The sequence below is a fragment of the Engraulis encrasicolus genome, chromosome 1, assembly GCF_034702125.1.
Source record: "Engraulis encrasicolus isolate BLACKSEA-1 chromosome 1, IST_EnEncr_1.0, whole genome shotgun sequence".
NCBI classification, from domain to species: domain Eukaryota; kingdom Metazoa; phylum Chordata; class Actinopteri; order Clupeiformes; family Engraulidae; genus Engraulis; species Engraulis encrasicolus.
In genome coordinates, this window is record NC_085857.1 from 10,665,703 (window position 1) to 10,691,674 (window position 25,972).

The 25,972-nt window shown below is 41.9% G+C and overlaps 4 protein-coding genes across 7 annotated transcripts in view; all 4 read right to left on the minus strand.

Moving 5' to 3' along the window:
* LOC134447235 (uncharacterized) overlaps positions 1–2,281 on the minus strand; it is a 104,391-nt gene extending 102,110 nt beyond the window's left edge. For all 4 annotated transcript variants that reach the window (XM_063196607.1, XM_063196600.1, XM_063196615.1 and 1 more), the window contains exon 1: positions 2,233–2,281. The gene's annotated coding sequence lies outside the window, so the exon portion shown is untranslated. The remainder of the gene's footprint in view (positions 1–2,232) is intronic.
* Positions 2,282–4,812: 2,531 nt separating this feature from the next.
* On the minus strand, positions 4,813–11,057 carry LOC134445842 (zinc finger protein 768-like). The gene is made up of 7 exons (XM_063194963.1): positions 10,982–11,057; positions 8,762–8,917; positions 7,918–7,979; positions 7,241–7,310; positions 6,641–6,796; positions 6,145–6,454; positions 4,813–5,765 (listed from the first exon to the last, which is right to left on the minus strand). Exons 1-7 carry the CDS (start codon positions 10,988–10,990, stop codon positions 4,831–4,833), a joined length of 1,698 nt encoding a protein of 565 aa, XP_063051033.1. The 5' UTR covers positions 10,991–11,057; the 3' UTR covers positions 4,813–4,830.
* A 3,651-nt stretch (positions 11,058–14,708) lies between these two features.
* On the minus strand, positions 14,709–20,073 carry LOC134447353 (zinc finger protein 583-like). The gene is made up of 7 exons (XM_063196785.1): positions 19,863–20,073; positions 19,118–19,267; positions 17,978–18,039; positions 17,458–17,527; positions 17,264–17,311; positions 16,877–17,150; positions 14,709–16,268 (listed from the first exon to the last, which is right to left on the minus strand). Exons 1-7 carry the CDS (start codon positions 19,926–19,928, stop codon positions 15,292–15,294), a joined length of 1,647 nt encoding a protein of 548 aa, XP_063052855.1. The 5' UTR covers positions 19,929–20,073; the 3' UTR covers positions 14,709–15,291.
* A 2,082-nt stretch (positions 20,074–22,155) lies between these two features.
* LOC134447109 (zinc finger and SCAN domain-containing protein 2-like) overlaps positions 22,156–25,972 on the minus strand; it is a 40,605-nt gene continuing 36,788 nt past the window's right edge. The window contains exon 11 of the mRNA XM_063196394.1: positions 22,156–23,211. Within this exon, the coding sequence (XP_063052464.1) occupies positions 22,187–23,211 (1,025 nt within the window). The 3' untranslated portion in view covers positions 22,156–22,186. The remainder of the gene's footprint in view (positions 23,212–25,972) is intronic.

Below are 25,972 nucleotides of genomic sequence, written 5' to 3' on the forward strand. Positions count from 1 at the left end.
AGAGAAAGCCCTTTGGAAGCGGCCGTTGAAGGCAGTGTGGCAGTAAGCCAATGAGTCTTAAAAATAGTTTGCGCCAACGTAATAAAAAGGGCCCACGTGTGTGAGTTGGCTATGTGTTTCAACCCTTTCGTAGGATCCGGTATCCGGTTCCGGATCCGGCAGGATCTTAAGCAGTGGATCCGGTATCCGGCAGGATCCTAAAAATCTGGATCCGGTGCATCTCTATTTGTAACGGTACATTAGATAGATGTGACCATTATCTTGGGGTAATTTCAAGACCGTCACATCCCTCTGGAAGACTTCAAAATTGTTCTTAGTGTTTGTTTGCAGAGTTTGTTAGATCTCTTTTGTGGCCCATTTTGCTCAGAGGAAAACAAAGTTGCCTACTAATTATGCACACCTGGTTGATATAGGGTATAGGGCTCCTTCGATCACACCATTATACAGATGCACATGACCTGGAATGCTTAAACCCAATAGGTGTTCAGCATGTCCATAGAGGTTGGTGAAGGAAAATATGCATAAAATGAACGATATGGTCAAAAAACTTGTTTCCCTAATAATTCTGCACACACCGTTTTGTCAAGTTCAGCAATATATGTTCATATTTACTTGTTAGCAGTTCTGGATTTTTTTTAAAGAAAAAGTAATTTCCATTTTCTGAAAGTCAACACTTGCGTCACACTTCTGGTACTACAAGTACTAACCGATGCAGTCAGAGACAGTGTACAGTGAAGGGGCATTCCTTCAAAATGATGGTGGGACAAGAGATGATTGATAAGAGAGGATTCATGGGGTATTTTTCAGAAATCCAGGTGGCGTATGGTGCATGCCCCTTCAGGAGACGAGGTTGAGAATGAATGGAGTTCCCTTAGCGCCAAACATCTTCTAGTAGATGTTTGTTAGGGCTGTAGAAGGCGCATTGTAGGCAAGACGCCACTAAACACCACAGAAAAATAAGATGGAGACTGAGAGTATGGTTCCCACTCCAAGTGAGAAGGAGATTTTTAATGGCAGGCTTATGGTAAGGTCAAGGGGGGCGTTGGCAGGCTTATGATTAAGTCCGGGGGGCGTTTGTTCAAAAAAAGGTTGAGAACCACTGCACTAGGGGAATTTAAAATGAAGCTGGTTATATTGGGCCACTGAATAAACACCTAAACTTCTACAAAACGCCAATTTTAATATTATGTGACAGTAACTATTCAAAATGACACACTACTTTTTAGTGTCAATATCAGGAGGCGATGGTGCCTGTGCAAGTCAAAATTGAAAGAGGAGAATGTGCCTGTGGATTTCTGCAGTGAAGAGCCCATGTCATTGTTGGAAAAAGAGTTGGCAATCTAACCACAGAGCAAAATAATTGAGCCCATTAATGCATTCGTGACTGATTGCTACTGTGTCCGTTTCTGTTGAACGAATGCACCAAAACAACATGCTCCAAAACATTCACTGGAATGAATTTACTGTTGGCTATTCATGGCAGTAAAACGTTAAGATGTGCATGCTGGAAATAGTTTGAGCGCTTCCAATGCAATGCCCTTTCCTGGTGACATTGTTTTTTTCTTCTTTGAGTTAGGCCATAGGCGATCGATTTTTTTTGTCGTGGAGCACAATTTCTGCCTGCATAATGCTGCAGAACAGTGTTGCACATGAAAACACTAAAAATGCCGCTGTAGGCTACAACTGCAATTTCCCTTGGAGGACAGATGTGTTTGTCGACGACTTGCTAACTAAGTTAGCAAATAACTTGGTTGCAATGAGATTTCTCATCGGAAACCTAGTAAGTTGCTAACTGGTTAGCAGCGATGCTTTCGAGAAACGGGGTCCTGACTTGGAGCGAAAGGCTAACAAACATTTTCCAGGTACCAAGCCTTCTCCACCGTCCCTGGCTAACAAAACGATGTATTCCAAGGACACTTACAAAACGGCATCGAAAGCCGTGCTTGACACACAAAGCCCTCGGGAGGGAATTTTACAAACCGAAAAATGCGAGCAATAGTTTCTTATTTTTGGCGTTTATATTTCTTGGTGTTTATCTTTGATGAACACATCTGCAGCGCGCCTGCAATGGTGGTCAACCAACCCTGAACAATAAAACGTTATTCCTCTGAAAATGGACCCTGATTGGGGTCTAATGACAGGCGTGTCTTTCACTACATACTTTTCTGGTGGTGGTGTACTGTAAGATGTATTGTTTAACATCGTGATAAGCGAATTAAACTCGGTATTTACCTTTTTCTTCAAATTCCTCACTACCCCAGCCATGTTGGTCGATTTTATTTTACTTCCTTAAACGTCACCTCCTGCTATTTTTCCATTGGCCTGGACCCTGGGCGCATGCTCCCTACTCTGTGAGATGCAAAAATACAACACAGCTCCTTCCTAAAATTTCTATATAATACTTGTTTCTAGAAAACGTGCAGCGTAAAATGCAGGCAGCTCTAGGCCTATTATCATTCATGAGTAAAAAAAGAAACCCTCCCAAATATGTACCAAAGCTATGGATAAATGTTTGCCTGTTAGCCTAGGCTACTACACTTTTTGGGAAAATTTGGAAAGACTTAAAAGTTTATGACCACGCACATTTAGGCCTACACTGTCCACTCCAGACCCACGAAAACAACGAAAAACGGAAGTTACCAGTATAACTATGAATAAATGAATTACTATAGTGTAATAGAAATAGAACTTGTTTTTTTATCGCAAGCTTTTTAAGTAATGAATCATCATTATTCCATAGGCCCTAGGCCTAATAGCCTAGGCCAGGGATGGGCAACTGGAGGCCCGGGGGCCGCATGCGGCCCGCCTCCTGACTCAGTGCGGCCGTAGATAAAACAGTAGGCCTAATTAAGAAAATAATGACCATATATAGTTTAAAACAACTACTGAATCAATCTGTTGTAATTATACTCTTGGCCCCTGGAGTATTGAGTATAGAGTATTCTATTCCTTCCAAACAATATGGGCAGTCAGTGAGCAACCAACTGCACCTCCAACTTGTGTGAATTGGAGTCAAATCAGTGGTCATGTGGCCCACCGATGGTGGCTATCAAAAAACCTGGCCCTCCTCATCATAAAAGTTGCCCATCCCTGGCCTAGGCTATATTAGGCCGATATACACAAAAGACATTTTTGTGTGTGACAATCAATAATCAAAAGAGCAACAAATTGAGTTGTCCTTCAGTCAAAAATCTATCTATCTATGGTGGAAGTATGCTCTCTGAAGCTTGAATCCATTCGAGAACAGATAAAAGATAGGCCTCAATGTAACATCCTCCAACAGACGCAGTAGGCCTACAGCCATTGCTGTGCTTGCTGCTACTTGCTTTGCTTTTTGATGATGGGGCAGAGGTGTTTCGGTGGAATATTACATATTTTTGCCTGATTTGCAATACATGTGACTTGGAAACTGGGATTCACTTGCACAAATATTGTTGATTAAGGCAATTAATGAATCATAATTAGTGAATTACAGTACATCCCCATGTGGTAGAGGTACTGAGGTAGTGAGGAAGTGACTGAGGTACCCAGAGCATGGTACCGTCCTGCCGCACTGCTCCCCAGGGGTGCCTTTGAGGGCTGCCCCCTTGCACGGGTGAGGCATAAATGCATTTTCATTGTGTGCAGTGTTCACTTGTGTGCTGTGGGGTGCTGTGTCACAATGACAATGGGAGTTGGAGTTTCCCACTGGGCTTTCACTTCACTATATTGAGGCCTCCGGAGGGAGGTTTACTAACATTCTGCGAGGCACTCTGCTAGTTGGCCATCGTTACACTATCCCCCCTAGCAGTGGTGGACAAAGTAAAAGTAAAAGTACTTTTGTAGTGTAATTACAACAGTAGCACATGATATTACATAGCTGTTACACCGTTTACTCCATTTTACCTACCTATTGAGATAGACTTTGTTATTACTGAAAAACAGTAAAAACCCAACAAGGACCCACCACAAACTCAACCCAACCTGTGCAGTATCAGCTTATTGTAAGACAAGTACATTGGTCTAGTTTTACTCAGATAAGTTACCTGTGTTGGTAAGAAACTGTGTTTCTTTTTTTTACTTTTACTTTTACTTTGTCCACCACTGCCCCCTAAACCTCACTCCCATCCCGGGTCAACGGCACCACTGTGATGGAGGTGTTCCCACGCAGTTCGTCCCCCTCGGGGCCACAAACTCACCACCTCAACAACTACATCGATTTGGCTATGGGAGGCAGAGTACGAGACCGCTGAGCTAAAGGGTCGGTCCGATAGCCCAACGCTGTCGCACTATATTGAGGCCTCGGGAGGGAGGTTTACAAACGTTCCACGCCACACCCGGCTAGTTGGCCTCCATCACACTCAGCACTTTGATATCACAGCAGCATTATCATCATTATTAAATACCATTACCCAAAAGACAAAAATGTGAGCAGAACGTCCATATAACTTTGCTGTTAGTAATTACACTAGCAGAAAATCTAGCAACAACACAGTGTGCTTCATTCACAATTTTCATCTCAAGTTCATATGTTGTACACATCACAGCTTCTCATGAGTACCTCATAAAACTGTCGGACACTACCACTACCATTCAAAAAGTTGGGGTCACCCTACTAAATTTCTCAGTTATTTTTTTGGGTGTGGTGACCCCAAACTTTTGACCGGTAGTGTTTATGGCGCAACCTTTACAAGTGTACCAACCATAATGAATGCAACACGATACATTCATCCAATCTTCACAATTGTCATGTTGGGCCATTAGCACGAAAATACATACGTATTTCATGAGCAATATTTATTAAGACAGATTTGGTCATAAAAGGCATTTGGTCATAAAAGGCACAATCAATTATTCCGGTTGTTCAGGATCTAGTACATGAGTTGAGCTATTCTTCTCCTCACTCTCTTCTCTATAGTGCTCTCGTTTCTGGTGGGACTGGAGGGTCTGTACGTAGCTGAATCTCTCCCCACAGATGGTGCAGACGTAGGGTTTCTCTCCAGTGTGAACACGCTGGTGTACCTTGAGGTCGTCTGGGCGACGGAAGGTCTTACCACAAACGGCGCACAGGTGAGTCCTGTTTCCTGTGTGCGTAATCCGATGCCTGGTGAGGTTTGAGGACCTCCCAAAAGTCTGTCCACAGTCCGCGCAGGTGTATGGCTTGTCCCCAGTGTGAGCCTGCTGGTGTCGACTTAGGTCCCTCTCATACTTGTATGTCTTGCCGCATAACGGACAGAGAAACGGCCTCTCGTTGGTGTGAGTCACTTGATGATAGCGAAGACTTTCCTTACAGCCGAAACGCTTCTCACAGGTCGAGCACGCATGAGGCTTCTCACCTGTGTGCGTCCGACAGTGTGCCTTCAGATTGGATGAGCTGGTGAACGCCATAGGACACTGAGAGCAACGATGGGGTTTCTCACCCGTATGCCTGCCCATGTGTCGCTTTAGCCGCGAAGAGGAGGCAAACAGTTTCTTTCCAGTTTGCGCATCTCCCTCTTGGCCGTGTGTTTTTCTACTTCCTGTGGATGCCTGACCTGAGGACTGTCCGCCTCCATGCCGTCTCTTAATGTGCATCTTATGGTTACCTGCCGTACTGAAGGCTTTTCCACAAAGTCCGCAAGGATATGGTCTTTCTTTAGTATGGACCCTTTCATGAATGCGGAGGGCAGATGGGGCAGCAAACCGTTTGCAGCACGTGCCACATTCATGAACTCTGGCTTTACTGGGTGCCTTCTTTTGTTTTTGTTGTGCTACAGGCAAACATGGCCTTGTCTGTGGTTTCTGACCTAGAAAGCCATTAAAAGACAAAGACTTTAGCAGGTAATAATAATAGGAGATAATAATAAACTTCCAAATGCTTCGTTTTGTGAGTAGAGACCATATTTGTACTACTGTAGAAGTTTGGTGTCATGACATGTGATTTTTGTGGGGTATGTTTGGAGATAAGGCGAATGCCCGGCAAACTATTCGAAATAACCATACAATAACTCGGTAACTCTGTTAATGTTCGCCCAAGCCAGAAAACTCTTAGGGTGGACTACTGGATGGATGTCACAGTTCAAATGGCATTAGGGTGAATCTAGTCCGAACCATCACTTTAAGTACTTGCTGAAGGCCCATAAAAATGCAGCAAGAGTGAAACTGGGAAACGGTTCCAGAACTTACGCTCAGGAGTGTAATCACTATCTGCATCATTTCCAAAATGGCCACCATCATCACTATCATTGATGTCATCATCATCAGGGATGTGATCGTTATCATCATTGATGTCGCCAACTTCATTGTCGTCGTTGTCATGCTCCGCTGGTGGCAACAAAAGCACTCCATCTGGGTTGAGTTTGGGTCCCCAGTCCTCCAGTCTAACTGATAACGTTCTCAAGGACATCCTCTGCTGTGATGGTGTTGCATCGTTGTGGAGGGAATCTGAGAGGGCAGTGTGTTGGTTCTTTGAGGAAGGGGAACTGGGCTGACTGACCTGTGAAGTGAAAGGAACACAGTAAATGCAGGTTAGTGTAATGAATCAAAAACAGAAATTGTGATATGATGCACCTTTTTCTGAGATCACTCTACTCTGAGATCACTCTACTCTGGAAAGTACAGACAAAACTAATGTACACATTTATTCACACTACCACAACTCCCTTCTGGTGATTGTTCTTACATGTGAATGGACAGGACAGTCCCCTGGTGTGATAGACAGGCTTTTGGGCCCATCTTGATCCTGTGCGGAACCCTCTGTTGCATAAGTGCCAAAGTGGTCTGTTTGTAGGGGTTCTGACGTGTAGGTTGGTGATAGGGATGGAGGAGGTATGCAGTCCTGGGAAGCAAGTTTGAAGGAATAGAATAAATTAAAATAGAACAAAACATAACAAAAATACATCTTCATTGTTAATCATAGTGGGCCATTGTATTTGGCCCATCTAGCACTCATCTAGCACAAAACAGCACACATAGAGGGTGCATTCCAATATGCAGACTCCCGTCCTCCACTTGTGCTTCTGGCGTCGACCTGCCTTCTGGCCCTGCCTCCGTGGAGAAAACAATAAAGTTTCCCCGCTGTCAGCCTAGGCATAACAACTTTGAAGGGACTGTTTTTCATTCACCATCCCGAGGGAAAATGAGAAAATTACATTAGAATTGTGCTTTTGCAATATATTGAATTGTCTGCAGTGACGTCATCACGAGGTCACAAGCAGGCAAGTGAGCAAGGGAGGACGGGAGTCCGCATATTGGAATCCACCCAGTGAATAGTAAGAGATACCTCCTCCTCTCTTTTGAGTTGGTCCTTGTGTGGTTTCCTGGCTGGCTGTTGCACTGCATCCTGGGACTTCCTGGAAGGTCAACAACGGACAGTTAACACAGCAACATGAACTGACACACATCAGTATATGGATGAAACTTTGTGTGTGTGTGTGTGTGTGTGTGTGTGTGTGTGTGTGTGTGTGTGTGTGTGTGTGTGTGTGTGTGTGTGTGTGTGTGTGTGTGTGTGTGTGTGAGAGAGAGAGAGAGAGAGAGAGAGAGAGAGAGAGAGAGAGAGAGAGAGAGAGAGAGAGAGAGAGAGAGAGAGAGAGATACTAAGGGGGGAGGTTTTCTTCATTTTCTGTGCATCACACCATGTATGTTCCATGCATGTGTTCCATGTATGTGTAATTTGATTCTGCCCAATGTACTATGATTTGAAGTTATATTCAGGGCTCTGAATTAACACCAGCCAAATGCTGGTGAAATTTCATTTTGGCTTGTTGAAACGACCAAATTACTAGCCACCTTGACCAAATAGTGAGTGGGTGTGTGCTAGGAAGATCTCATCTACTAGGCATTTTGGCTGGTGGTGAAAATTTTTAATTTAGGACCCTGGTTATATTGTATCTTATTGTGATTAAAAAAATAATGTCACTGGAAATCCAAGTTATTTTTCCGTATGGCCAAAACTCCTACCTCCTCTCAGCCTCCAGCTGCCTCTGGAGATCCAGGATCTCATCTCGTAAACCTCTGATAACCTGTTACACACACACACACACACACACACACACACACACACACACACACACACACACACACACACACACACACACACACACACACACACGTGGTGTCATTGTGTAAGGACAAAAAAAAAGATGAAGAGACAGACAGATCAAGAAATAAAGACGATTGATAAGGTAGGTAGAGACAATTCATGAGGAGTTTCTTCCAGAGAGTCCATATGGCGTAGGGCTCTAAACTGCTATCCTATGGCAGCCATGCCCCCTTTAGGACATTATAGGAGAGTGCCATGGGGCACCTAAGTCACGCCCTCTACTTCCTAGTTCATGGGGCAGAGGGAGTCAAAAAATAATTACTCGGCTTGAAATGAGTGGTTTTTCGACATTCGACACCAATCCAAACCTTGGACCTCCACTTATGCACCACAAATCCACCACGACTCACCTCGTTCACTTCCATTCAATTTTTTGACTCCCTCTGCCCCATGAACCAGGAAGTAGAGGGCGTGACTTAGGTGCCCCATGCCATGGGAAAGTCATGCCCATTTAGGAGGCTGGACTAGATCCCACTTTGGTTCATTGGTGACACAAACTTCTTGACGACTTCTCTTGGTCTACCTGCCATATTGAAAATCTTTGTTGGTATGTTTAGCTATATTTCAAGAGCAATATGTAAGAAGACAAAGATATGAAGCCGAAATTTTAATGGTTTGATTTTTATGAAGCATTACAGTATATTATGAACATTAAAAAGGACTATGTTGTCCTGTTCCATCTGATATATTGTCCACATGTACCTGTTGTGCCTCTGAGAGTTTGTGGTCTTTCTCCTGCAGTCTCTTCTGCAGGTCTTCCACTTGCAGCCTCAGCAGCTGGGTGGCTGATGTGTGGTCACTCAACGTCTGGGAGGACTCTGCCTCTCTCTCCTGTGCCGGCACGTTGAAGAGCAAGGCCTAAGACCACAGATTAGAGATGCACTATACCGGTATATCAGTCCACTGAAATATCTGCCGATATGGGCTTTTTTAAAAAATATATCGGCCCGATATAATGTTTTACCGATTAAAATATTGGTAAATTTAATGAAAACGTGGGAACTGGTCAAATGGTATCTAAGATGACCACATTCTACCGGTCTACTGGTTACTCAGATAAGTTACTTGAATTGGAAGTAAATGTGCTTCTTTTTTTAACTTTTACTTTTACTTTTGACACCTCTGCTTGTAATGAAACGCATGGCTGGTGCAAAACAAGTGTGCAGAAGAAAGGTGTGTGCACTATTCTTTGTAGTTCCTACCAGGTGATGATGGAACCTGTTAAGACGCTCTTCACCGCTGAGGAGTAGATTATATCAATATATTATATTAAATATGAAAATGTGAACATACCGGGTATCGGTATTGGCCCTGAAAAGACGGTAGGCCTAATTATCGGTTATCGTATCCCTTATTAAAATGGACCATGGTTTTACCATGAGAACTGAACCATGGTTTTAGTTACTCATAGTTGTCACGTTTTTTTGAGCACGGTTTGTGACTATGGTTTAACCATTGATTGACTATACTTTGACTATAGTTCGACCATGGCTCAACTATGATTCAACCATGGTTTGACTATGATTTGCCCATGGTTTAACTATGGATTTAACCATGATTTAACTATGGATTTACCTTCGTTTAACTCAAAAATGAACCATGGTTTTACTCTTGACAACTAACCATGGTTAAAAGTTCTTCATTACATTACAGTGAGCTGATGCTTTTTTTATCCGAAGGGACTTACAGGCTATTGGTTAGTTACAGTGTCTGTATCAATGTTAGGTGCCTTGCTCAAGGGCACTTCAGCCATGGATGGAGGTGTATGGAATGGTGAGGGCAGGATTCGAACCTGCAATCCTGTGATCTAGAGTCCAACTCCCTAGCCATTACACTACGGCTACTCACATATTGTTATTCACAAGTTTCGTGTTATATTGGGTAACAAGAAAATCATGGTTCGTGACTATGGTTTAACCATGCACCTCATTGACACTGGGCTGCCTATTGCCAAATGTGATCTTTACATGAAAGTTTACTAAATAAACAAATATTTTCTAGTATGGTCCAAGTAGAGTCATTTTTGCAGCTAAAAATGAATATTTTTGGAAATTCAAAATGGCGGACCATGGAGAAGATCCCCCTTTTCATGTATGAAAAATGCCATTTTTCCAGTCATAATGAATACTTAGAATTTGATGGTGGTGGTAAGTATTCATGAAAAAGGTAACATTAGTGAATGAGCAGCATGAAGTCTGGAAATAAACAACTAAATATCTCACACAGTGTCCCAAAGTAATCATGACATACCATGGTAGAACCATATGATCATTATAGTAATAATAAACCATGGTCCATTTTCGTAAGGGCTACCCCAGATGACATTTTGATTTCAGAAATAATTGTGAGGGAGCAATCCCTAATGAAAAACTAAAGTTGTGTGTTTTTACAGGATTGTGGTTGTCCAAATCAGTAATGCAGAGATTCTGCAGTTTGCAATAGGCCCTAAATTGCAAGCAGCTATTTTAACCATTGTTTGGCTACCACAATTCAGACATGTACAGAAGTCCCATCAATATGGTAGGCTACATTGTAACACCACGCATTTGATCCTTAGCTGCATGCAACAAGCAGACAACCCGCTTGATCAACTACTCGAATCGCTTTTGCTGGAGGAAAAACGCGAACACAGTGGACCAACACAATGATGGCTTTTGCACACTGGAAACGAAGAGACCACCACAATGAAGATGTACGCCTACACAAAACTTGATCACAAAATAAAGTTCCACGAAATTAATGCATGTATGTGCCTGGTCGATACGAGTGGGTAACATACTGGCTTATTGGGCATGTCGCATGAGTTCCATTATCAAGTGCCTGTGTGTGCTAGATAGTCCGAAACAGTTTCAACAATCATGTAGGCCCCTAGTGATTTCGTTACTCATTGTAAAAAGGGCACGCATTTAATCTGGGACTTACTGTATCCATGAAGACTATCTATTTGTTTTTCATCTTTATTAAAACGCATTTACGACTTCGTGAGCGTGTACCTTCGTGTAGCCTGTTTACACATTTGTTTATTTTTTTCTAATGGTTCCCTCTTCAGCTTCAGCCGTGTATCGTACCTAAATCAGCTTCGGTAGCGCCACCAAGCGTCCTGGAGAGCCAATTGACCTACTAACTTTGCTTGAATGACTAATAATAATAATAATAATAATAATAATAATAATAATAATAATAATAACAATAATAATAATAATAATAATAATAATAATGAATAACTACTACCAATCTCTTGCGCAATAATTTGACAATAAAGGTAAAGTAATGGAGTGATGAGAACAGAGACAAACAAGAGAACCGTGTTAAAAAAATATTACCGGGTACCCTACAATATGTTAACACTATGTGGAATATTACGCAACCATAACGTCATTTTCATGCATATTCAAATCCAAGCTGTGTATGAACATGAAAACCTGTTGGATGTAGGCCTAAGCATCCGCCCATGCCTAATGCACATTTGTGTAATACAAGCGGATTCCAAAAAAGTTGGGACACTTTGTATTCTGTGAATAAAATCAAAATGCTGGCATTTTCAAAACATCTAATATGTTAATAAGGTAGAGCATTATGTACAGACAACATATCAGTTGTTAAAGTCGAGCAGAATTATTTGTTGAGGTAATTATGTGATCATTTAAAATTTGACCCATGCAACAAATCTCAAAAAAGTTGGGACAGGGCCAAAACATGTTGTAATAGTTGGATAATTCTAAAAATTACACAAGGAAGAATATTTTAAAAGGAACTATATTGACTGGCAACATGAATGCACAAATAAAATACCATCACATAGAGGCTGTGGCACTCAGCAGTGAAGATTTTGAGGGACTAATTACTTATCTATTACACAGAAAGATTGAAGTATCAAAATTGCAAGCATATAAGGCCTATTTCCGTAATATAGAGTTCTGTGTAATCATTGCACGAATTATGAGATCATGACATACTCGTGGTCAATAAGCAAACTATGACACTCCAACAGTGACAGCTCTCGAAAAAATGACCATAAACACAACACTTGATTAATGCACATGATGCAGACATTAAACAGTGTTGCATGCGGAAAAGCTCATTCTATGGACCTAGGAGACATGTGAAACTGTCCTCTGATTACAGAATGGAAAATATTTAATCCTTTTTGAAAATTATGGAGACATGCACCCTCCAGGTTATATAGAAAATGAATACTTCAGCTTGATTTAGTGGTCAGTCTGAAAGACAGCATATATGATGGTAAGGGGGTGCAGAGGTGACTTGGTTAGGATCTTCTAACTCATGTAGAGCATAAAAATGAATGTTGAATGATACATACAGACTTTAAACAGCAAACATAGCTACCAAGGCATTATATTTTGGAGCACCGCCTTTAGATATTGCCCCATAATGGTGGCAAATTTCAATCTCTACTATGTTCCAACAGTGTGGTTCCATCATAAGAGTAAACAGGTCACAAAATTGTTTTCTTGCAGTCAGGATATGCTACATATTAAGCATAACAAAAAGGTAAACAAGTTGAAGAACACACCTATCAGTTAAGCTGCTGAAATCATGTCTCGCATATCAAAATATCTATTTTTTGAATACAATTATGCCATCAGTCAAAGTATTTAACTATTCAGTCTCATCCCTTGTGTTGTGTTTAGTCTTATCCAATATAAAAAGCATTTTATTGGCCCTGTCCCAACTTTTTTGGGATTTGTTGCAAGGGTGAAATTTTAAATGATCGCATAATTACCTCAAAACAATAATTCTGCTTGACTTTAACAACTGATTTGTTGTCTGTACATAATGTTGTACCTTGTTAACATATTGAAAGTTTTGAAAATGCCAGCATTTTGATTTTATTCACAACATACAAAGTGTCCCAACTTTTTTGGAATCCGCTTTGTATAAGAGAGGATGTAATAGGGGACCAGAATCCACACTATAGGCCTACGTGGTATGCATTATTGTATTTTGAGAAAATTGGCCAAAAGGTAAAAACAATTTAAAACTCTTCCAGAGGGATCTGGCTCTCTTCAACTTGCCAAGACATTAGTCACATAACCACATGACTATCAAGCACACCTTTACAAAGTCAAATTGGTCGGTCCAAGGTCTGAGAAGAATTGGGACACAACCAGAAAGCCATTTCCCACCCACAACCCTCCAGTCTTGTATATTATTGTACTACATTACTAACATATACATAATTCCAGAACGGAAACCTATGCTTGCTGAGATGAACACAGTTTTCAGGACTCATGGCTGAGGGTAAGAAGCCTGAAACCTGACAGCAGAGGTCAAAGGGTAAAGTAGAAAGTGAAGTGTGGCAAAGGAAACCCTAGCACATTTTAATAAACCTCTAATTTCACTTTTCACACCTCTGTCTGACAATCACTCAACAAGAATGATGGTGTTGAATGATGAAGTTTTTATGAAATTGTGAGAGTGACTCTTTTTTTAACTTTATTTTTTTTTAAATTAGCATTAGAAGAAGAAAGACAACACAAAATAAATAGATAAATAAAACAACACAGTCCGAATTAGGATACGGCACAAGATGGTAAATAACATTATCTAATTCGTTCACTTTCCACATGGGTGGGGTTCAGTTGATTCTCTGTTTATTGGATTTCCTTTTTTGGTTTTTAGGTTTTGAAAGTTAACAGGGATATTGTTGCGCTGTAGATGTTTGAAATAGGCAGGTGCATGGACCCAAAAAGAGCAGCCCAGAGTGAGTGCAGGTTCACACACTGAATAAGACACACAAGGTCAACCACAAGGAGTTTTTGTTTTTCTCAGAGCAGAGTAGAGCAGACATTTCAGGTTTCTGCCATCAATAGTGGTATCTGTGTTCTGGGCAGAACCAGGTTTTTAAATTTTGCCAGTATCATGTCTATCTCATTAGGCACAGTGGAATACATGGTGCAAGAGCTATGCAATACCATGTGCTAGTGTTTTACTTGGGCCATAAATACATTACTGCTTTTGCTTTTGACACCCCTGCACAACACACACGCCATAGCTTACCATTCCTCTCCCTCCCCCTCAATGCAAGAGATTTCTTCCTTTTAGCAATAGTATCAGATTGTAAGGCCAGTGATGTGCTTGCTGCAGGATATGCATGCACATGCATTTTCTGTGCATGAACGCATTCTACGCACATTTTATGTTGCACCTCAACACGGAATGCAATGCCGTGAAATAAATACGTCTTTGCATGATTCCAGACGGTGCAGTTGGACACATGCAGTTGTGTGTGTAATTTAAGTCACACAGCAAGCATGTCCCTTGCCTAAGAGGCTGTATTTGTCACCAGGCAAGGTGCGCTTGTACTCTTCCATTTCCTAAAAAGGACTGGCCGCTGTAAGGAAGCCTGCAAGTCAAGGGATTGGGGTCAGAGAGACGACACAGCAGAGAGAATCAATATTAAAAAAAAGATTAATGAGGTCAGAAGGACATGCAGATAAGAAATTAAAATGATACGTATTGGTTATCAAACTCTACTGTAGGACCTTTGATAGCCGGTGCTCTGAACAAAATACATACAGACTCGGTTGAGACCAATATATTTGGCAAAACCAAGACAAGTCCAAGACTACTATGAAGTCCAAAACAAGACCAACACCATGGAAAACGGTCTTGAGACTGACCCTGATTATTGTCATCAATATTTATTATTACCTAAACAATAGGATCACATTATACCATGTACCTATAGGATCACAATACATCCATTATTCGCAGTGGACATTTCATTTCAGTCAATTGATGCTAAAAATATATTAAAGGTACACTGTGTAAGATTTTAAGTTGTTTATTTCCAGGTTTCATGCTACCCATTCACTATTTTTTCATGAATACTTACCACCACAGTCAAATTCAAAGTATTCATTATGACTGGGAAAATTGCACTTTTCATAGGCCTACATCAAAGGGGTATCTTCTCCATGGTCCGCCATTTTGAATGTTGAAAGATGACTGTACTTGGGCCATAGAAGACAATATTAGTTTATTACTTAGTAAACCTTCATGAAAATATCAAATTTGGTAATAGGCAACCCAGTTTCAATAAGCAACATAGTTGCAGTACCTTTTCAGACCATTTCCTGCACAGTGTACCTTTAAGTAATTACATTTGTAGCAATAATAAGTGCTCAGCTACATTGATGGTGTTGGATATCAAAGCCATCGACAACATTAAAGTCGACCATTCAAATCAGATCCGTCCTCGGTTTTAGTCATCTGAGGGAGGTGTTTAGTGACGTCACTACCCAGTTGTCCACGTTCCTGCAGTTGAGTTCTTGTCTTGTACTGGATGCCTGCTCTTTCTGTTCTTTTTCACAGTGTGCCCGTTTCTGGTGGGATTGAAGGGTCTGTACCTGGCTGAACCTTTCCCCACAGATGGTGCAACGGTGGGGTTTGTCTCCGGTGTGAACGCGTAGGTGCGTCTTGAGGACGCTTGCTTGACCGAACGACTTTCCACAAATTGGGCAGAGATGAGCCCTCACCCCAGTGTGCGTGATCTTGTGCCTGTTGAGAGTCGAGACCCTGTGGAAAGTCAGTCCACAGTCCGGGCAGACGTGTGGCTTTTCACCAGAGTGGGTCAAGAGGTGTGACCTCAGAATGGCTGTGCTAGCGAATGCCTTAGGACACTGAGAGCACGGATATGGCCTCTCACCCGTATGCCTGCGCATGTGTATTGTTAGTTGCGAAGAAGAAGTAAACGACTGCCCGCAGTCCGAACACATGAAGGGTCTAACGCCAGCATGTGCGTTTTCATGGTTTCGCAGGCTACCCAGGGTGAAATACCTCTTGTCACACAGTTTACAGGAATAGGCCCTGTCTCCAGTGTGCCTTATCTGATGAGTTTTCAGGTTGCTACTGGAGGAAAACATTTTCCCGCAGTCCTGACACTGATGAGTCTTCTCTTTCACGACACGGGTCTCACTGCTATGGCGCCTCTTAAAGTGCAGCTTGGCGTAACGCGCTTGACTGAAGGATTTTCCACAAAGTTCGCAAGGATATGGTTTCTCTTTAGAATGTACAGGTTCATGCTTGCGGAGGAGACATGGTTTTGCAAACCATTTTCCGCACGTGCTGCATTCATGGCCTCTGGTTTTAATGGAAGTCCTCTTTATGCCTTGTGCTTCTTTGTGCTTCTCTTTGTGCTTTGGTAGTCTGGCCGCCAGCAGTGGCCTTCTCGGTGTCCTATGATCTGGGGGAAAAAAGACAGACATAAACACTTTAAAAATGTTTATTTTGATATAAAAGTGCATTTAGTTTCTTAACATTGCATTTGGAAAAATGTATAAGCCAAAGAAATTCTATGTTGGGGAGAGTAGTGTATGGCGCACCTGGGGCACCATTCATCCCATACACAGGTCAGGAACAAAAAAATGTAAAATTGTGCTTTCGGTATTCAATGCGTCAAAAGAAACATGATAACAAGGTTTTATGCTCTATGAAGAGAAAAAAGGTGCCAATTACAGGTCGTCAGGTCTGTCAGAAACTGCTTTCCTTATTGGGAGTTTTGCAGACCTTTTTCCAATTCTGTACTCCCAAACATTGAGTACCAACAGGCCTGTCACCTCTGGGCAAGCTAGTAGGGCTCCCACTTGAAAGGGTAATGATGCCCCTGGTTATGTACTTGAATGATAGAAATGATGAATGACAGAAATGAAAACTGTGTGTGGCAGAACATTCCTAAGTGCAATGACAAAAAAGTGCTATAATATTGCTATCGGAAGACTGTAAATGTGATTCACAACATATCTATTATTAAGAGAACTGAGACAGACAAAAAGAAAAAAACTCGGAACTTACGGTCACCAGTGTCATCATTATCGTCATTGATGTCAATAACGTCATCAGCTTCATCAGGGATGTAATCATTATCATTGATGTCATCAACCTCATCCTCATGCTCCACTGGTGGTAACAAAAGCACTCCATCTGGGTTGAGTTTGGGTCCCCAGTCCTCTAGTCTAACTGATGACCTCAACGAAAGCCTTCTCTGTGCTGATGTTGCATCATTGTGGAGGGAATCTGAGAGGGCAGTGTGGAAGTGCTCTGACGAAGGGGAACTGGGCTGACTGACCTGTGAAGTGAAGGTAAAATAAGAAAAAATTGTATGGCAGTGCAGTGATTTAAGAAAAAAACTGTGACGTAATAAATATATATTTTTAGATCAGCCTGGAAAGTAACGGATACCTCATTAACTCTTTTGAACTGGACCTTGTGGGGTTTCCTGGCTTGCTGCTGTAGAAAAAGGAATGGAATAGAATAGAACACAATAGAACAGACTAGAATACGTCTTGAGTGGAACATGTTGACAGAGTGGAACATCTTTGGATCACCAGGACATCTAGAACAAATCAGCACACATGGACATTATTAACACATACCTTATAAGCTCTTTTAAATTGGACCTTGTGTGGTTTCCTGGCTTGGGGTTGCCCTGTATCCTGGGACTTCCTAGAATGTCAATGAAAGAAAGTTAACACAGCAACATGACTTCACATCAGTTGGAATGAAAGGTATACATGTGTGTACACACAGGGGAAGTTTTTTCTGATTACATTACATTACATTACATTACATTACACACTTTTATCCAAAGTCATTTACAGGGTAATTTTTGTTACGGTAAATGTTGCGGCCCCTGGAGCAAGGTAGAGTTAGGTGCCTTGCTCAAGGGCACTTCAGGGAGAGTTAAGGGTGGAATTGGAACCGGCTTCAACTCTCTGATCTTCAGACCACCTCCCTAACCATTGGCCCCCAATCTGAGGCTTGTCCAGGATATGAGCCCAGGACCTTTTGCAAACTTTCTTCTTCTTCATGTTCTGTACATTACACTATCGATGTTCTATGGATAACAAAGTAAAGTTTTTTTTTTTTTTTAAAGTGTTTTTGCCAAACTCCTACCTCCTCTCAGCCTCCAGCTGTCTCTGGAGAACCAGGATCTCATCTCGTAAACCTCTGATAACCTGTTACACACACACACACACACACACACACACACACACACACACACACACACACACACACACACACACACACACACACACACACACACACACGACAGTGTCAATGAGGAAAAGAAAAAGGAAGTGGTGTATGTCCGTACATATTTGATGCAGTAGCACTAATTGCGTGAAGAGAATGTTTTTGGTCCGGACCAGAGTCATGGAAGCAGGAGTTGGGCTGACCCCATTGATCTCCGTGTTCCATCTTTACACAAAGATGGCAGATCATAGAGCCTTTGACACACCGATCACACACCCTTATATTAACAAATGACATTAAGGCAAATAATGTCAAAACTTTTTCCTCATATAATATAAACTATAATGTGTGTACAATGCAACTGAAAAATGAACTTGACGTTTAAAAGGGGAAAAAATTGAAAGTTGGACTGTATTTGATAGTTACCCATATCTTATTCCTCTTTATTGATTGATTAAATACAGTGCATACCTAGCCTAGAAATCTAGACGCCCCTAGCGACCGCAAATAACTGTTTTTTTTTTTAAAACACACATCTCTGCAGTGTACACAGAGGCATATCTTGTCACCAGGCTAGGCAGGCAGCCGCTTGGGGCCCCCAAATGTTCATTCCTTTGCATTTTTGCTCGGGGCCCCACCTGACCCTAGAATCGCCTCTGACTGTACATAGATAGTTACGTAGGTTTGGCCATATTTCCAAGGTACTCCAAGTGTGTTTATACCGCTGAGCATGACGATCTGTGCCATAACCTGGATGACTACTGTGCAGTACCAGCTCTCTCTCTCTCTCTCTGTGTGTGTGTGTGTGTGTGTGTGTGTGTGTGTGTGTGTGTGTGTGTGTGTGTGTGTGTGTGTGTGTGTGTGTGTGTGTGTGTGTTTTGAGTTCATCTTTTGCATTAGTAGTTGGTAGTTCTATTATATAGGCTGGTGTAAATATTCCTTTTTTTCTCTAAATATCCCAGTGTGTTGCTGTCCCATAGTTCATCTCAATCAACTGCATTGTGTATATAAAGTAAATCGTTCTAATCATAATTAGACAGATTTCTTTGTCCACATTACCTGTTGTGCCTCTGAGAGTTTGTGGTCTTTCTCCTGCAGTCTCTTCTGCAGGTCTTCCACTTGCAGCCTCAGCAGCTGGGTGGCTGATGTGTGGTCACTCAACGTCTGAGAGGACTCTGCCTCTCTCTCCTGCGTCTCCAACAGCAAAGCCTACAGTAGGACCAGGGATGACACTTTGATTTCATGGAGGGTGTGTGTACCATCATGCAATCCCTCATTAGCTGGACAAGATAGTCAATGTGGCCAGTAGCCCAAGTGGAGTGGCTAGTCTAAATGGCATGGACTAGACACAAGAAACTACAGGTATTGATGAGTGATGACTCTGTGATGAGCCCATTCCATTGGTGATGATGATGCATCACATTTCTTAGTTGTTGATCTCCAGAGGCAGTATAATTTACTAGAACACCACCCATGTTAAACAAAGTCCTGAATGTAAAAAAAATACATAACAGCACTCTGAACTGATTTGCTTGTGAGTAATCTAACATTCTACGGTACTTGTTGTGATGAATAGGTCCAGTTCAAGGACGTTAAGGTCCTGTCTTGTCTTGTCTTTGTCCTGTTTGGGTGCTCGGGGCTGCTGTCGTCTGTTTTTCAATGCTTTTTCATTAAGTGAAAAATACTTAAGCGAATCATGCGAACTACAGTAGGCCTAAAGGCATAGCCTCCCTAGAGTTTTAATCTAGTGAACAGCATGTTGCCTATCATTTCGTTTAGTGGATTGGTTTAGTGTGGCACTTACTGTGTCCATGATGGAATCGCGTTTCTTTCTCGGGTTAATTAAACGAAGCGCCTTGACGATATTCATGTGAATATAATCACAGCCTTTTATAACGTTAGAACCTTTCTGATATCATACATTATTTATTTACACAGATCATGGAAAGAACAAAGCACTTTTCCATGTTCTTTGGTATTTATTTACAGTGGTTCCTTCTTCAGATTATTGTACTAAAAAAATGTCTTTGGCGCCACCAAGCGGCTAGGAGTGCAAATTGATCTACCAACTTTGAATAAGGAATTCATTCAATACCGTATTTAAAATAAATAATGCAACCGAAGTAATAATTCATTAACTTAATATTAAAGGGAAACACTGCACAGAGTGGGGAAAGCATACAATTACAATAGAGATATTATGTGTGTGCAAAAAAGGTTGAGCCTGAGAACACAAGTGGGATGATGATGGATGTAAGGACATTTTACAGGCCTATTGCTTTACACTTGCACTAGCAACTACTAAGATTGTCTCCCTACCTAACCACCACTCTGCTCAGCTATGACTGGCGTAACATTTTGGTGCTGTGTGTAGGTTGAGGAAAATACAGTAGGCCTACATGAGTGAAATACCCATATCCCTCTTCTTGTTTCCTCTGTCCTGTTGTCTCCTGTCGGAAACAACAAGCCTGCTGCGGGTCCAGCTATATCCAACATCCCGTTCTCTGCTTTTGCTTGTGGTCTAGTTATGAGAGGCAAGATGGCATTGATGACAGAGGTTATAGAGGTCAATATCTAACACATATTTCAAAGGTACTTTTCTCATTTGCAATTGACATGTTGAATAGGGACATTATATTGACTGTATGGGTGGGGGGTAACCGGAATACATTGAAATGGCTGGCAAAGTGCAAATTCTAACCAGAATGCAATCGGTGACAAGGCAGTGGCATCACAAACACAGCCAATACAGTACAAGGGAGAGATCAACGCAGTGTCTGGTGCTCATATCTATGGAGGAATGAAGCAACACAAGCAGGACCAAGAAAAAACGAATTACTTCAAGTGCTCAACATTTTTTTAATTCTCTGACCAAACATAAGTGGCACAATAAACACTTCCCACATGAGTAATAATAATAATAATAACAAAAATAACAACAATAATAATGCATAATACATAAGCACAATACATAAAATACCATAAAAAAGCAGCAAGAAAACAATGTCAAATAAAATAAAAATCTGAGTGAGAAAATAATAGGAAACAAACAATTGTCACATTGTGCATTAAAGGCATGACTGTAATTTAGAAATGGCTATTGTGGTAGTAATGACTATTGTCATTAATAATCATGAATATTGTAATAATAGCTTCAACAATATATTCAGTCTTCAAAATCATTTCATTTCAGCTTTAGCACTAAAAATGTGCCAGTATTTATAATTCAGTCAGATTTCCTCATCAAAGGCATCTCATCAATGACACAAACAGTAACAATAGTCGCATAGCTCTCAGCTTGTCTGTTGTTGTTGGCCAAAAAGCCACAGTCAACATTAAGGTAACCATGCACCATGTTTCCATGTTGAACTGCAGTAGGAGGACTAGGCCCAAGTTAGTACACCTGTAAGAATTTCTTATGTTTGTGTAAATTGGTCTGATCTTCACTAGAATCGCAAGAAAAAACAGTGTCTGCTTTAAGTAGCTTTTGAAGGATCCTTAGCCAAGGGTATACTTACTCCATCCCCTCTCTTGAAAATGTTAACATCTTGCAATAAAAACATGAGTCCAATAAATAAGTCCAATAAAAACATGATAACATGTAATTGTTTGAGTGGTATTCGTTAAAGCTGGCACTGTTTATTCCTTATTTTCAGGGAAGATCAGATCATGTTTTATGATCAATTTCCACAGAAATGTAAGAAAAGTCAAAGGGCATATCATCTTTTTCCTCCACTGAATGTTCTTCTCTGAATTGAGTTAATGTGTACCTTACACATTAGTGGGGGCGGGGCTTAGTTACCATTGAGTTGCATTAGTCTATTTTATTTTTTAATACTAAGGGGGGCATTGGCAGGCTTATGATGAGGTCAAGGGGGCGTTGAGAGGCTTATGATGAGTTCAAGGGGACGTTTGTTCAAAAAAGATTGAGAACCACTGATGTAACTGGTCAGTGCAGGCATGCACAAAGACCAAAGAGGAATGCATGAAGTCACCTCAGATCGGAGGAACTTACTGTACAAAGTAGTTCAGAATCGGAACATGGTGGACTGTTCCTTTAAATTCGACCATTCACATGAGACTGGCCCTAAGCTTTGTTTATTTGAAATGTCTGGCGTTTGAGGTTGTTCAGGTTTCTGCTGTTGTGTTCTTGTGCTCCGGGTCTCTATTCTTCTCGTTCTCTTCACCAGAATGCTCTCGTTTCTGGTGGGTCTGGAGCATCTGTACGTACCTGAATCTCTCCCCACAGATGGTGCAACGGTGCGGTTTCTCGCCGGTGTGAACACGCAGGTGTGTTTTGAGGACGCCAGATTGACCGAAGGTCTTTCCACAAATTGGGCAGAGATGAGGTCTCACCCCAGTGTGCGTAATTGCATGCCTGCTGAGGTGTGAGGCCCTCCCAAAAGTCAGGCCACAAATTGTGCAGAGATGAGGCCTGACCCCAGTGTGCGTGATCTTGTGCCTGTTGAGGCATGAGGCCCTAAGGAAGGTCAGGCCACAGTCTGGACAGGCGAATGACTTTTCACCGGTGTGGATCTGGAGGTGTGTTTTCAGCCTGCTTGCGCAAGCGTATGCCTTAGGACACTGAGAGCACTTATATGGTCTCTCACCTGTATGCTTGCGCATATGTAACGTTAGACACGCAGATGACAAAAACCCCTTCCCGCAATCAGAACACATGAAGGGTCTAAAGCCAGCGTGGACGTTTTCATGGTTTCGCAGGTTACTAAGACTGGAATATGTCTTGTCGCAGAGTGTACATGGAAAGTTTGGCCTTTCTCCAGTGTGCACCTGCTGATGAACTTTCAGGTTGCAACTTGAGGAAAACATTTTCCCGCATTCCTGACATTGATGTTGCTTCTCTTTTACGACACGTCTCTGTTCATCGTCATGGCACCTCTTAAAGTGTATCGTAACATAATGTTCCTGACTGAAGGACTTTCCACAAAGTCCGCAAGGATATGGTTTTTCATTAGTATGTGTAAGTTCATGCTTGCGGACGAGACATGGTTTTGCAAACCGTTTCCCACACGTGCTGCATTCATGAACTCTTTTGAATTTCCTTTTTGTGCTTTGTGCTTGTGGCTCCTTGTGCTTTTCATTGGACTTCGGTAGTCTATCAGCTAGCCGTGGCCTTTTCTCTGTCCTCTGACCTGTGAAAGAAGACAAAACAGTCTTAAAATGTTTAGTTTGACAGCACAGCATATTTCATTTTTTAACATTGCCTTTGGAAACATTTATAAACCAAAAAAAGACTGTGTAATGTTTGTTGTCATTAAGGGGGTTGTCATTTGGAGGACAAATCTGATGGAAAATGAAAATGGACATTGAGTAGCACGCTGATTTCAGATTACGATACACCATTGCCACACATACACTGTAATATGTCGTAGTTGATGAGACTCTTAACGTGCCTGTGCACTAGCCTGATAAACCAGACTAAATGTGGGATTGGATGTATAATTTAGTCTGGCCCTGATGAACAATACATCCGAAGATTGTTGATGAGAACAACCTGTTGTCTTTCAAACCATGTCTGTGCCTATAGGTCAACGCTCTGACCAATCAGCGCAACTGACAATTACGGCCATCAAAAAACGTGGAACCACATTTTATAGGTTGTCGGTAAAACAGCGGAAAAAGTCTTTCTTAAAAATGAATGAGCGTAGATAGAACATCTTCCTGAACACATTTCAACGAAAACCTCAGGTGTAATTCTTCCTAAACTGACGTCAAGCGAAAGCTGTTCAACCATTCTTCTTGTTGTGCTTTCCCCAGCGTCGCAAGCTTTGTCGTCACTCCCTCAAAACCCCGCCCGCTTTGATTCAAAACAAATCTCTGCACTGTGTCGCAGGCAAAACATTTTTGCCGTCAGTGGGTGTGACGCCCCTAGAGGGCGTCGTGTCCTCCCTAGTACTGCCTGTTGTGCTTTTCCCCAGCAGGTGCGCTGAATTGTCCCTGATTGCGTCCGATTGTCACTGATTGTCTGCAGCAGCTCATTCGTTGAAAGGGCTCAGCTGATCCCTTTAAAAACCCAGCTGTCTTTGTGTCCAAGTTAGAGCAGCGAATACTGAGCTTGAGACTCTGTAAAAATCCTGGGTTGCTTGCCCCCGTGGGCCTTAAGACCCACACTCAGGGCCGGTTATAAGCATAGGCCGGCTAGACGGTCGCCTAGAGCGCAATGTGAAGAAGGGGCGCCGAAATGGCGCTCTCCGATGCGTAATTTTGCGATATGGAGGTTTTTTTATGAAGTCGCAATCAACAAAGCGTGGCGAAAGCGCTCCTCACGGCAAAGCGCCCCTCAGCCAATAGTAATATCGCTTTCAACTGTCTCTGGGAAGTCTGTGGACCAATAAACAGACAGTCCTGAGAAAGAGGGCGGGACGAGTGACAGCGTGCGATCTATTTTGAATTTGGAGACTCATTCGAGAGACAGAGGGCAAGCGAGAAAAGCAAAGCTGCTCTGCTGGGTGGAGAATTGTTATGTTCTCATTAAACCAGTCATTGCATGATGCAGGAGTTGCAGAGGGTGTTTTGGGAGTATGTGGTTTAATCAGAAACCGTTTGTGGTAATGTAAAGCCTAATAGTTATGAGGCTACTGTTTGGAATTAGAGGGAAAAAGAGCTTTGCTTTTGATCTGAGAAATCGCTAGTTAGCATGCTAACATTAGCCAAGTATGCCAAGCAATGAAATCCAGTAAAGTAGCTGTTAGTAGCCTACTCACTAACACCCACCTGACATCATAATACTTGCTTAGGTTGACCAGCAGTGTAAAATAAGACTGGTGCCATGTTTAAGACAAGTTTTGCTGCCATATCTCCTTCCATCCACTTGAATGAATTACCTGCTTGTTGTAAGCTTAAAAAAAACATTGTTTCCAGACCAGAATGACATATAGGCCTACATTAATCATGTAAGAGAACCATGCACAGCATGTTTTCATGCTGAGTGATGTAGTATTGCAGACAAGTGAGGCTATTTACTATATTTTGTATATAATGAAATTCAAAAGCGTGACAGCTTTTCTCCCTTTCTCTCACCCTGTCCCTCCGGTTCAAACACATAGGTAGCCCCCTTCTCATTCTCCTACTCACAAATGCACCACTATTTCCAGTAGGCTACAGAAATGAAATTGGTTTGGAATCATAGACAGCACAAATGTGTAGCTTATTAAAATTGTTATGCTGCCATGCTTTGTGATGCTGTAGGTAGTGTAGATAGGCTATCAATGCAGACCTCCTTGGTAGGCCTATTGTCTACACATGCATTTGACATGCAAATGTACTGTACCACTCTCCTGGCATTTCAATTCCATTTTACAATTCAAACACAATGTTAACCTCCCTCTCATCTGGGGTTGGGGGCACCACCACCATTACATCCAAGACACCACACAGTGAAGGTACTTTCATGCGACTCAATCTGATGTGTTGGTCGGCTGTCCAAAATCCATTTGATGCAAAACAGTTATTGTTCTTGATGCTATTTAGTTAAGCTTACTACCGGTATTACTCTTGTGTTCTGTAAGGTATAAAAAAAAAGGGGGGGGGGGGGGGGCGCCAGAATTCAAACTCGCCTAGGGCGCCAAATAAGCCAGAACCGGCCCTGCCCACACTGCTCCTTCTGTTGGTTTGATTGTCTGTTTGTTTGATTTGTTTGTGCGCTGGTTTTGGTTTGGCTGCGTTGGCTATGTCATGTTGGTGCATTGATTGGACTGTAAAATAAATATGACCAAAGATCTGTACATCTGACTCCGTCCTCCTTTATGTTAACTCTCCTTTTGAGCGTAACATGGGGGCTCGTTAAACCACTGCCTTTATTTTGGAATTTGGTTGTACCACTGGATTTCCTTATGAGTCTATTTGGCTACTTTGTATGATGGAGGAGGGAGTTGGTCATTATTGCGCAGCTGT